This window comes from Vigna unguiculata, chromosome 11 (assembly GCF_004118075.2).
Source record: "Vigna unguiculata cultivar IT97K-499-35 chromosome 11, ASM411807v1, whole genome shotgun sequence".
Classification (NCBI taxonomy): Eukaryota; Viridiplantae; Streptophyta; class Magnoliopsida; order Fabales; family Fabaceae; genus Vigna; species Vigna unguiculata.
In genome coordinates, this window is record NC_040289.1 from 11,483,766 (window position 1) to 11,495,873 (window position 12,108).

The 12,108-nt window shown below is 34.1% G+C and overlaps 1 protein-coding gene across 2 annotated transcripts; it reads right to left on the bottom strand.

Moving 5' to 3' along the window:
- Positions 1-461: 461 nt before the first annotated feature.
- LOC114170681 (cold-responsive protein kinase 1-like) lies at positions 462-11,892 on the bottom strand. 2 transcript variants are annotated; one of them, XM_028056209.1, is made up of 6 exons: positions 11,762-11,892; positions 11,003-11,085; positions 2,490-2,600; positions 1,402-1,624; positions 1,141-1,281; positions 462-963 (listed from the first exon to the last, which is right to left on the bottom strand). In XM_028056209.1, exons 2-5 carry the CDS (start codon positions 11,010-11,012, stop codon positions 1,209-1,211), a joined length of 417 nt encoding a protein of 138 aa, XP_027912010.1. In that variant the 5' UTR covers positions 11,013-11,085; positions 11,762-11,892; the 3' UTR covers positions 462-963; positions 1,141-1,208. The 2 variants fall into 2 exon arrangements, with proteins under 2 accessions (XP_027912010.1, XP_027912009.1); XM_028056208.1 differs by having other exon boundaries at positions 1,098-1,281.
- Positions 11,893-12,108: the final 216 nt, after the last annotated feature.

Genomic DNA, 12,108 nt, shown 5'->3' on the forward strand with positions numbered 1-12,108 from the left:
AACCAAAATTTATAAAGTATAAACCAGTAAAGTAGTAATAATACTAATAATAATACATAAATATAAAAATATCAACCTATTTCAAATTTAAAATTAGATAAAATTAGATTTAAAAATATATAAAGACTAAAATAGCAATGGTAGACCTTTAACAATAATTATATACTCTTAAAAAATTATAATAATTTTTTTATGGAGTTTCTTGCAAAAATATTATTAGAAAACCAATTTTGAAATTAGGATCACGGTCAAGTCAACAAATTGAATTTTATTAATAATTTAAATTCGATTACATTGGAAAGAATTTCGTAAGAATATAGTCTTGATTTAATCACAAAATTGTGTTTCAAAGCTAAGTTTGTTCACAATAAAATTAATTTTTGATAATCCCATTTTATAGTCACATATGGTATGTGACTCTATTTCCCATCACTTTCACAAACCCAAAGTATCCCTGTACGTTAAAAATCAATAATCTTTCATATAAATTGTGCTCCAAACTTAATGAGTACCAAAAATATTTGTTTTGGCTCAACTTCAAGGAGAAATCCAACGTATGTTGAAGAAGCTAAACTATGATACAAGCTTAATGCTGCTTTGTAGCCAAAGATGGCAACAAAGATTGGCTGCTACAGAATAAGGTCATATTAGCAAAAGAAACCCTAAACCTTTCAGCTAACAAAATTTTACCATTTTCTTCATACTTGCCCTTTTGTTTGCATGCACTTAAGGCCTCTCCACATAGTCAAATGTTGTGTTTGGTTTTCTTATATTCTTATTCAAATCTTTTTCGGCTATAAGCATTTGAAGCACAATGGACATTGAGGGTCGTAGCTGAGGATAATCCTGCATGCAAAGGAGAGCAATCTTTCAAAATCTGATGGCCTCCTTAACATTGAAGTCTCCATTTAGATAAGCATCCACCAACTTTTCTGTCTCTCCAGCCTCATACAAGTTCCAAGCCTGTAAGACACATTCACTTTTGAGTTTCCATCCCCTTAATGGTGATGAACATTAATATTCTATTAGTACCATTATCCCTACTTCCATTTTCGATTCAAATTCAAAGATATGTGAGAGAAGGTGTTACTGCTTACCCTTATGAGAAGATTGTGTTCTTCAACAGGCAAATGTCCTTACCCTTATGAGAAGATTGTGTTCTTCAACAGGCAAATGTCCTATTCGGTTAAGCCTCCCACTAACAATTTCTAATAATAGAGCTCCAAAGCTGATTTTATTGTCACTTTATTTCGGACTCCATGTTCTGGTGCCACATAACCACTACAAAATCAAATTAGAAGAACAAATAAGAGCAAGATGGAGGAAAAAATACTGATAAACCTGAAAATTCCAAAATTCTGAAATTTCATGAGCTAATTGAAAACAAAATGGTAAGCTTACCCTTCAAAAGGAAAATATACACTGGGTGGGATAAGCTTTGCAAGCCCAAAATGTGAACTTTTTGGCCGGAGATCTTCGTCAAGTAGTACTTTGGTTGCTTGTATCTTTCTATAGATAAAGTGGGACCGAACCTCTTCATGAAGGAACGCAAGACCCCTTGCAACACCTACACAAATGTTTCTTCTTGTTGGCCAACTAAATTGGATGGTACTGTGGTCTGCACCTGTAAACTCAAACAGATTAGTTCATAATTAAGATAGTTGTTTTAACAATTCATTCTCTTAACACATGACATCAATTCAATTACCATTAAATGTTTGTGCTAGGCTCTTACTCTCGAGATAGCCATATACCAAAATTTTGTGGTCGTCTTCCACACAACATCCATTCAACTTAACTAGATTCTCATGCTTTATACTAATGTTGATGATGCAGGTAATAAAACCTTTATAGCTATTAGAGAAATTTATCAGTCACATTTTTATTATTTAAATTCATGATAAACTTCTACATAAGTACTTGTAGAAGAAGAAAGCAAGAAAAAAAATGCATTCAGTTTCTCCATAAGCTATTGAAGTTAAGTGCATAAGTTTGTTAGTTTCCTTAGTGGGTCTAAGAAATCTTCATAAATTCTAGATTGATACCATACTACTATAGTTACCTTAAAGACGGCTCCAAAACCTCCCTGGCCTAAGAAGTTTACACGACTAAAATCTTTAGTGGCACTTCGCAATTCCTTATATGAATAGATATTGACATTCTGAAATTTTGAAACATCTATCGTAGCATATAAATTGTAACTTGATTAAAACACATAACATTTAGATCATATCAATGTTTTGTATATATCATATTGTAAAAACAAAGAATACAAAAAAATAGGGCTCATGCTTATGAGTATATAAGCATGCCATCCTAGACAACCGTAAGAGTCTCACCTACCCAAACCCTTTTAAAAAACGAAGATTAAACTAATAAAAAAAATGGGTGACCATAAAACTGGATTATTATGTTTTTGTGGTTTATGGAAACACCAACAAGGACCAAATCTTGGAATAGTTCAATGGAATAAATATATTAAAGTATACCTAAATCAATTTCGGTCAACTGAGTGTACAAGGAAGATCCTTTCTTTCTGAAAAGATTAAAGAAAGTAGTCATCATAGTAATACTCTTGCTCCAATTGATCAAACCTAGCTCTGCAAAAGTGAAAGAGATAATTGAGAATCCTCTTGAAATCTCTCAAAATCTCAACACCGCCTCAAAGGCAATCTCTGAAAGAAAAATTTGGTTGAACCTTTAGCAGCAGTTGCAGGGAACTTCTGCTTCTGATAACATACCATTTGCATAGAAACACTCCTATATATAAAAGAATGATGAAAAACATTCAACCCTAAAAACTTAATATTGAATATTACTTATTCTAATGAACACGAAAAATCAAAATCCAAAGTCAATTTTTTGTTTTATTTTCTTCATGAAAAGTAACCTAGCTTGTTTCTTTGAGTAAACAAGTAAAATAACATTCCATTGCTGTCACTCTTCAATTGTGCAACAAAAACTCAAAAATGATAGAAGGGTATATCCGTTACACCCTTAACCAATTTTTGTCTCACTGTTTTACTATTTTTGGACTCAAAGCCTTGCAATCATTTCTAACCTACCCCCAGCCAAGCCACATTACAAGCTAAAAAGCAAGTCCTATTGATTCTAAGTGTGTTTTCGACATATTGGTGGATGTTAGAGGTTCTACAAGCCTATGTAAATACAGTTTATAGCAAGTGTAGAGAGTAAACACTTCCCTGGATAAATTTGACAGTGAATGTGTATACACAACCTTATGAGGTTAACTCTAGTGTGCATAAGTGAATGGCATGTTCTATGCTGAAACTCAATGAGGTAGACTGTATTTGACTGGTTTGGATGCCTTGATGCTCATTTCAGCTTGCTTTGCATATGTATATATTAGGAATTCATGTAGTGAATGAGTATTGGTGTGAAAATTCTGTGAAGATTTTGTTTTTCTGCTTTGTGTCTTGTTCTTAGTTTTTCCCTAAAGTGTGTTAGATATTGTTTTATATTGTTAAGATATTGTTAATCATAATATCAAACAATATCTTCTATTTACTCTATTTATTTTCAGCTACACTTTTTAGTTGTACCTTTCTCTATTATAAATAGATTACCCTATGTGTGGTTTATACACAAGGGAGATTAATCTCAAACCCTATTTTCTCTATTATCAACATGGTATTTAGAACTTAAGGTTTTTTTGACATTTTTTTCATTGCCTCTGCTGCTGCAACCGCCGTGTCATCGTTGTCACCGCCGTCGTCGGAGTATTAGTTCCGACCGACGACCGCACGGTGTTGATCGCCCCAGCCACGCGACCTCAACACCGCCAGAATCATCGACATCGGAGTAGCGACAATCCCTCACGCGCCACTCGAAGCCATGCATCCTCCCGTACTACCGTCACGCGTGGCTGCAAGTTATCCATTGTCTTCGGTAGTGATCACTTGCATTGGAATTGCCTCGTCTTGCTCTTTCTGGTTCTAGTCTCATTGATCCACTCAGACCGCTTTGGTATTTCGAACATGTGCTCAAATCTGGGAGTATGCTAGGTTATTATACATCAATGATACTCAAAGTCTCTATGGTGTCTGTCCTAAATTTGCAGATCTTATTGCCTCTAAACATCAAGACTTTATGACTGATTGTATGGGCAAAATTCATGCTCTTTTTCATGAGTTCAATGAGTTATTGCCTCCTTCCCCCGACCTTGCCATAGAGCATTACACAGACTTGCTGATAGATATTCACAAATTCGTGATTAGATTTTGGGTTCCCTAGTTGTCCCCACCTTGACTTCGACCTGCTCTATTCTTTTGCGTGTACCAGAAAAACCCAACATTGATACACCCGCTTTTGTTGATGATTCTTCTGCGTTGGCATCTCACCATGATGACAGGACTCGCCTTCGCAAATAGGGAAAAGTCCTAAGTGTGAACATTATGGCAAGCTAGGTCAGAAGATTGACAAGTGTTATGCATTACATGGTCGTCCTCCTTTGTGTGTGTGACATATGTAGTGAAACTAGAAGATTGTTGATCCTTATACCATTTGAGAAATTTGTTGAACATAGCAAGCGTATCGAATGAAACAGAAGAGGGACGATCCCCAACAGACGAAGGTGGGGAAAGATTGTAGGGCAAAGGTTATATTGAATTTTTTGGTTTGGATTATGGGGATATCTTTTCTCCTGTGGCAAAGATAGCTTTTGTTCATTTATTTATCGCCATGGTTGCTCTTCAATAATGGCCCCTTTATCAACTGGATGTTAAAAATGTTTTCCTCAATAGTCATTTGTAAGAAGAAATCTATATAGAGCAACCTCCTGGGTTTGTTGCTCAAAGGGAGTCTTCTGGGATCTTATGTGTTGTAAGAAGGATATTAAATGCATTATTAGAAGTTGGTAGAATATTAAATATATCACTAGAAGCTAACTAGAAGCTAATAAAAGATTCTAGAGATCTCCTTGTAATTATTACTTTAGGGTTAGAGTTCTATATATAGAGACTACTGTATTGTTTGAAATGAATCAAAAGATGATTTGTAAGAAGAAATCTATATGGAGCAACCTCATGAGTTTGTTGCTTAAGGGAGTCTTCTGGGATCGTATGTCGTCTTCGCAAATTCCTATATGGCCTAAAACAGCCTCTTAGGGCCTGGTTTTGAAAGTTTAGTAATGTTGTTCAACAATTTTGTATGAGTCGGTGTGAAGTAGATCATTCTTTCTTTTATCAAAACTCGAGTACTGGATGTGTTTACTTGATAGTATATGTTGATGACATCATTCTTACAAGTAGTGACAACCATGACATCTCTCAATTGAAACAACATCTCTGTCCACTATTTTCAAACCAAAGATCTTGGCAAACTCAGATATTTCTTGGGTATTAAAGTGGCACAATCCAATGATGGTATTGTTATATCTCAGAGGAAGTATTCCATGGATATTTTAGACAAAACTGGGTTGATGAATTCAAAGTCTGTTGATACACCCATGGATCCCAATACTAAACATCTACCAAATCAGGGGAGCCTATATCTGATCCTAAGCAATATAGAAGCTTGGTTGGGAAATTGAATTGTCTAATAGTTACTCGTCCTGACATTTCCTTTGTAGTCAATGTGGTAAGCCAATTTCTTAATTTCCCATGTGAAGATCATTGGAATGCAGTCATTCGTATCTTCAACTACATTAAAGGATCTCTTGTAAAAGGATTGTTATATGGTTCTAATAATCATACAAGATTTATTTGTTATTCAGATGCTGATTAGGCAAGATCTCCTTCTAATAGAAGATCTACATCTGAGTATTGTGTCTCAATTGATGGTAATTTGATCTCATGAAAAAGTAAGAAATAAAGTGTTGTGGCAAGATCCAGTGCAAAAGCAAAATATAGAGTTATGGCCTCAACTGCCTGTAAACTTGTTTATCTTAAGCAATTGCTTAGAGAGTTACAATTTGGAGATGTCACTCAAATGACACTTGTGTGTGACAATCAGGCCGCTCTTCATATTAACTCTAATCCTGTCTTTCATGAGAGGACTAAACATATTGAGATTGATTGTCATTTCATTCGAGAAAAGATTAGCTCTTCATATTAGCTCTTATTATTTTACTTTTTTACCCTAATTTCAATTACCATTTTTATTCTTTAAAACCTAAGCCTGACCCACTAAATGCATATTTAACCTAACCTATATGCAAAACTTTCTTCATTCTCTATTATTTTATTCTATTCAGAAATAACATCTATTATTCTTTTAATTTTGTAACCAAAAGCTTGTAAAGTTTCCCTACCAGCCAATGCCACCTGTCGCCACCCGCTGTTAGTCACACCGACCGCCACCGTCGTCGGCCGCCACTGCCAAGTTTTTTTTTCAAATTATTTATTTATTTTTTCTATTTTTCTACTTTCACTGTAATTATTTTGTAAAGAATATAACTATTTTCCAGCAACAATAATGGCCAATGATAATGATCCTTCAAGAACATCTCATAGGAGTGACCTAGGATGGAAATATTGTCACCGGGTGGATGAATCAAATTTAAATACAAATATTTGCAATTATTGTGAGAAAGTTATGAAAGGGGGAGTTACTAGAGCAAAAGAACATCTCATGGAAAAAAAGGACAATGTTGCTGCTTGCACCAAGACTCCGAAAAATGTGAGAGAAGAACTTTGGAAATTATACAAAGAAAAAGCAGACAGATCCTTCGTCAATCTTAGATATACTGCAACCAATGATAACCATGAGAGTGAAGATGAGGTTGAAATTTTCACGGCTAGTAATGATAAAGGGAGAAATAACGGTGGAAGAAAAGGACCAATGGATATGTTTTGTAGAAATCCATCTACTACAATAGAGAAGAGAAAAAAGGAAAAACTAAGGCAAGCTAACATCAAAGAGGCATGTGACAAAAATTTAAAGGCCTCGGTTCATCAATATATTGCTCGATTTTGGTACCAAGTAGGCTTGTCATTCTACCTTGTGAAGTTGAAAAGTTTTCAAGATATGATGGATGTCATAGGTGCTTATGGACCTAATTTACCCACTCCTAGTTATCATGAAATCATAGTTCCACTTCTCAACAAGGAAGTTGAGTACACTGAAAAGTAGTTGCAAGATCATAAATTGCAATGTAGCAAACATGGTTGTTCTATTATGTTAGATGCATGAACTGATCGCAAGCAACGATGCTTAATTAACTTTTTGGTGAGCTCCCCTGTAGGGACAATGTTTGTCAAGTCCATTGATGGTTCAAACTTTGTAAAGACAGGAGAAAAGCTATTTGAGATGCTTGATTCCCTTGTGGAGGAGATTGGGGAAGAAAATGTTGTTCAAGTTATAACAAATAATGGGAGCAATTATGTGTTGGTCGATAAGTTGTTAGAAGAGAAAAGACCCCATCTCTATTGGACTCCTTGTGCCGCCCATTGTAAAGATTTGATGGTCGAAGACATTGAAAAGCTTCCTTTGATAAAGAAGACAATTCTAAAAGGAGTTAGACTTGTTGGCTTTATCTATAGTCATTCTAGTACCTTGAGTTTGTTGAGACAATTTACAAATAAGAGGGAATTAGTAAGACATGTTGTTAAAAGGTTTGCTACCTCTTATTTATCATTGCAAAGGTTGCATCAAGAGAAGGGAAATTTGAGAAAAATGTTCACCTCTGATGAATGGAGCAATAACAAGCTATCTAAGGAAGCCAATGGGAGGGAGGCTACAAAAATTGTTCTTATGCCTTCATTTTGGAATCAAGTAGTATTTACTCTCAAAGTCATGGCTCCTCTTGTTCATGTGCTTCGTCTAGTGGATGGGGAAAGAAAAGTAGCTATGGGTTATATATATGAAGCAATGGAGAAGCCAAGGAAACAATAATGAAGTCATTCAACAACGATGAAAGTAAATACAATGATGTATTTACAATCATTGATAACAGATGGACATGTCAACTTCATCGCCCCTTGAATGTTGCTGGTCACCTTTTGAACCCAGAGTTCTTTTATTCCAACCTAGACATGGAATATGATTTGGAAGTTACAAATGGATTATATGATTGCATCAGGAGGTTGGTGCCAAGTAAAGATATGCAACAAAAAATTTTAACTGAGTTGCCTCTTTATAAGAGTGCAAATGGACTCTTTGGTGATGATTTTGCCAATGAATCAAGGAAAACCACAGCCCCAGGTTAGACACTTAAACACTTTTTAAATCGTGCTAAGATATAATGGTTACATTCTAAGCGACTTTCGTTGCTTGTGTAGCTCAATGGTGGAAGAATTATGGACATGCAACTCCCAACTTACAAAAGCTAGCAATCAAGATTTTAAGCTTGACATGTAGTTCATCGGGATATGAGTGCAATTGGAGTGTTTTTGAGCAAGTAATAAGACATGACTCATTTCATTATTATCTTAGTTTGAAAGTTGTAGAAATAAATTAATTTACATATTACTTATTCACATTGCAGATTCATTCAAAGAAAAGGAATAGACTGGAGCACAAAAGGTTGCATGATTTGGTTTACATAAAGTATAATCAACAAGTTGCTCAAAGATACAATATTAGAGATGAATGTAATGAGTGGTTAGTGGGAGAAGTTGATGATGATAACGATAATGAAGAGGGGGCTAATGATTTGGTTTTTCATGATGATCCCACTCTTAATTGGGCAACTGTTTATTAAGCTTCAGGTATTGGAGAACCAGTAGTTTATACAAGGAGACAAGCAACTAATAAACGAAAGCAACCATCAAGTGATGGTATTGTTATTGGATCTTCCCATGCTTTTAAGAAAGGTTCAGGTGCAACTCCAACTCCAACACAACCTAAGAAGGATAAAGAGAAGACTCAAATTCAAGTTCAAAATGAATTGCATGATAGCTCTGATTCCAAGTTTGAAAGATTACTTAACTTTGACAAGAGTCTCTTTGAAGGGGAAGAGGAGGAGCAATATGCCCCATTGGATGATGACATTGAAGACAATTATGTTGGAGTTGAAGAAGAATATGATTATTAGAAAGAAACTTAATACATACATTTTATGATTTGTTGCTATTTTATGTTTTGAACTTTAAATTTATAGTGTTTTGATATGATGTTATTATTAATTGAATTTTTACACATAATATCACTTTTTCATTAAAATTGTATATGGTGGTATTACATTTTTTTTACCGCAATACTTTCGCCATAATCCGCTATGGTTTTCGTTATAACTTTATAAAGGTTTTTGGGGTCGCCGATATTTTCTGTTATTCGATATCAATAACACTATGTTCGATATTGTTTGATATTGGTAAATATTGTTAATCACAATATCAAACAATATCTTCTATTTCCTCTATTTATTTTTAGTTACTCTGTTTAGTTGTACCTTTCTCTATTATAAATAGATTACCCTATGTGTGGTTTATACACAAGGGAAATTAATCTCAAACTCTACTTGCTCTATTCTCCACAAAGTGCAAGAGAGCTAAGTGTCGGGTGTGTTAAGTCCCTATACTTACATAAATCTAGGTGTTAATAGCACTTTTTTTTGGGATTTTCTTGGTCTAAATATGTGGTTTTAGATTAGATTCTCTTATTTTGTTAAATTCTCTTTTGTTCTAGAATTAGTCGTAATAGGATAGTTTTAACATACTTTTTAGGATAGTATAAGTGCCATTAGTTTTCAGCCGTTTAGTTTAGCATTTGTAGAAATTAGAACATTAGTTTTGATTAGCTTGTCTTGGTAATCTAGCACTATTAGGTGTATGAGTTCTAGTCTAGGTAGATGATTCCTTTACTCTTATGTTAGTAGCATAACATTAGTTTGATGATTTTGAAGTTGTGTGCATAGTTACTTTGCTGTTTGATAGTGTTAAAAGTAGATTTTAGAACTAGTGTAGTTTTCTTAGCTCATTTTCATTAGTCTAGAGCTGTAATTTTAGGTGCACAGGTAGATTTTGATTTCTATGTCATTTTTTGTAGGTAGTGCAGTTTTTGATAGTCCTTTAGCATTTAAAACTTGCTTAGATACTTGTAATACAATTTTATTCTCAGGTTTACTGCAGTTTCTTGTTTTTCCCTACTTTTAGCTAGTTTAGGATGCCTTTCTAGGTTCTAATAGGACAAGTTTTACAGTTCTTTGTAATTGTAGTAGTTACCATCTTTTCTAGCATTCTTTTACCATTTAAAAATTGTTTAGAAAGTAAGTTTTCTGTTTAGGTAGCTTAGGTGTTAATTTTTAGTCATTGTAGCATAGTATTAACCTATTCTAGTGCTTTTTTTGGTTCTAACTAGTAAGATTTCGAAATTGTTGCTGTTTGTGAGTTTTTCCCTGGTTTCCACTTTTCTTTTACCATTCAAAAGTTGGCTACATAGATAGTTGTCAGTTTCAAATAGTAGTTTAGTGCAGTTTTCATTTTTAGCACTTTTAGCCTATTCTATTTAGGTTCTAGGTAGTCATATTTTTAGTTTTAGGTAGTTTTACAATGTGAGTTGTTTCTTAGCTATATTTTACCATTTTAAAATTTGTAGGATAGTTTCTTTACTGATTTTTAGGCTAGTATAGTACAGTTTTCAAATTTTAGCTATTTAGTAGAGTTTTTGAGGTCTGAGTAGTGAATTTTAAAAATCTTGTTAGAAATAAATTTTTGATTATTTTTAGTCAAATAGGACTTGTGTAGATAGAGTTAGTTGTTGTCTAGGGTGTCAGTTACAGATTTTGCACTTTCAATCATTCATTATGGTAAATTTTGTGATGTGCAAGTATGTGAAAATTCTGGTTTGAGTAGAGAGAATTCTGGCTGGTTTGTGCATTTCTTTCATTGATGATTAGGTAGTTAACATGCTTAGACACTTTGTGCACCAGTTTTGGCACATTCTATACCTAGCGAGACTTGAGTCTTAAATGTTGATTTTTGTGATTCACTTGTGTATGCTGTAATCTAGAACTTGTGGAAACTATTATTGATGCCATATGTTTTGAGCACACTTTTCGTATAATATAGTACACCATTTCTACTGACCAAATACAGCAAACCTGCATTCATACACCATTGCACCCATGATTTGAGCCTTATTATCCTTTCTTTTGTACATTTTTTCCCGTTGAACTGCCCATGACTAGAAAAATCAGAAAAATACCGTCAAAAAGCTGTGAAACAGTGGTACAAATCAAAGGTGTGATGCTCGAGTGTGGGGTGCCAATGTGTTTCAGAGTGAAAATATGTTGTATAAAGGCTGTAACAGCAAAGAAAAGAAAGGAAAAAGAGAAAATAAGTGCTTTGAAGCGGAAAAATGAAAAGAATCAGAAAGTTGCATGAAAAAAAATGAAAGTGAAAAGCTGAAAAAAAAAAAAAGAAACAAAGTTGGTTTATCATGGTGTGTTAGGAATCCAAGTGTGAGTCTAAGTCCCACATTGACCAGAAATGAGAAAGTAGACTATATAAGAATAAAGACCCATACACCCATTCCCTTAAGGTTTTGCCCTCTCTAAAACCTCACATGGTGTGATACTAAAATGTCAAAACAAACTTGAGTTTACACCCTTAATCAATTTTTGTCTCACTATTTTACTATTTTTGGACTCAAAGCCTTGCAACCATTTCTGAGCTACCCCTAACCAAGCCACATTATTAGGAATTTTGTGTATGTGGAAGTTCAAGATGATGATCAACGAAGAAATGCGAATGAAGACCATGGTAAAGATGGGTTCTGAAAAAATGGTGGCAGTCGTTTTCGGTGCTGTGGGTTTTGAAAAATGCAGAGAACCAACTGTACAGGATAATGGGAAACTTACCTTAAAGGCGTCTATTGCACTGATCAACTTCTTGTTTTTCTTCTTTTACTCCTCTGCTCTATCTCTGTGTGAAGTAACTATATATGAATGATGTTGGAAACAATGGAAGACTCAGACAGTCAAGAGCACTACACCGCACAAAATTCAATCTCCTTTCCATTTCATTTTATTTCCAAATCCATGGAAGATAAAAGAATAAAAATTAAAAAGAAAAGTAAAAATGAAATAAGATAAAACAAAATAAAATATAATATAATGAAGCAAAATAAAATTAAATAAAGTAATGGTATTTTTAGAACGGTTATATTTTTGGCACAATTTTATAATTTTATAATGGTTTTTTAGAA